Source organism: Orycteropus afer, unplaced genomic scaffold (assembly GCF_000298275.1).
Source record: "Orycteropus afer afer isolate SDZICR_OR568_19922 unplaced genomic scaffold, OryAfe1.0 scaffold00174, whole genome shotgun sequence".
Taxonomy (NCBI): Eukaryota; Metazoa; Chordata; class Mammalia; order Tubulidentata; family Orycteropodidae; genus Orycteropus; species Orycteropus afer.
In genome coordinates this window covers 484,730-485,298 of record NW_006921761.1, presented here as the reverse complement: position 1 = coordinate 485,298, position 569 = coordinate 484,730, and the positions used below count along the sequence as shown (strand labels likewise).

General features: G+C 45.9%; 1 protein-coding gene across 1 annotated transcript in view; it reads left to right on the top strand.

Moving 5' to 3' along the window:
• Positions 1 to 457: 457 nt before the first annotated feature.
• The window catches only part of TDRD7 (tudor domain containing 7), a 65,725-nt gene continuing 65,613 nt past the window's right edge, over positions 458 to 569 (top strand). The window contains exon 1 of the mRNA XM_007946989.1: positions 458 to 511. Coding sequence (XP_007945180.1) covers positions 458 to 511 — 54 coding nt within the window. The remainder of the gene's footprint in view (positions 512 to 569) is intronic.

The following is a 569-nucleotide window of genomic DNA, read 5'->3' as shown; positions in this document are numbered from 1 at the left end:
ATCCAGTTTTGATTGAGAGAAGTAGCTTAGGGCATTTTGAGTTGCTTAGTTCTTGCTTTCCCTGAAGATTGTCATTACATGCTTGGTATTCCTTGTCCCCACTTCTCGTACGTTATTAGCATTTTGGAGTACTCACAGTTAATTGTGTAGCAAAGAGAGAAGGCGCAGAAGGAAAGGATAACAGGAGATATCAAACGCCACCATTGATTTCTGGCAAGTCTTGGCAATTCCTTTCTCTTTGGGTACCGCACCGTTGAATCAGAATACGGAAGATCCCAGTTTCATGCCACCTTAAGAGACAGTCCGTAAGCATGCCCCAGGGTCACTGAGTCAGAAGTTCCTTCCAGAGGCCAGCCCTTTCAGGAGCAGTGGGCTGAAAGGAAGCCCTAGTTTGGGAGTCAGCAGGCCTGGATTCTTATTTTGGTTGTAGCTGTAAAAATATGTAAGATTTGGAACAATGACCCTTAGCCTCAATTTCCTCGTTGAAGAGTTTGGAGGAGATGGTATTAAGGTACCTGGAATCGCAGGGCTAGCAGGGCCTCTCTGCTCCAAAACCCTTTGCCAAAGCA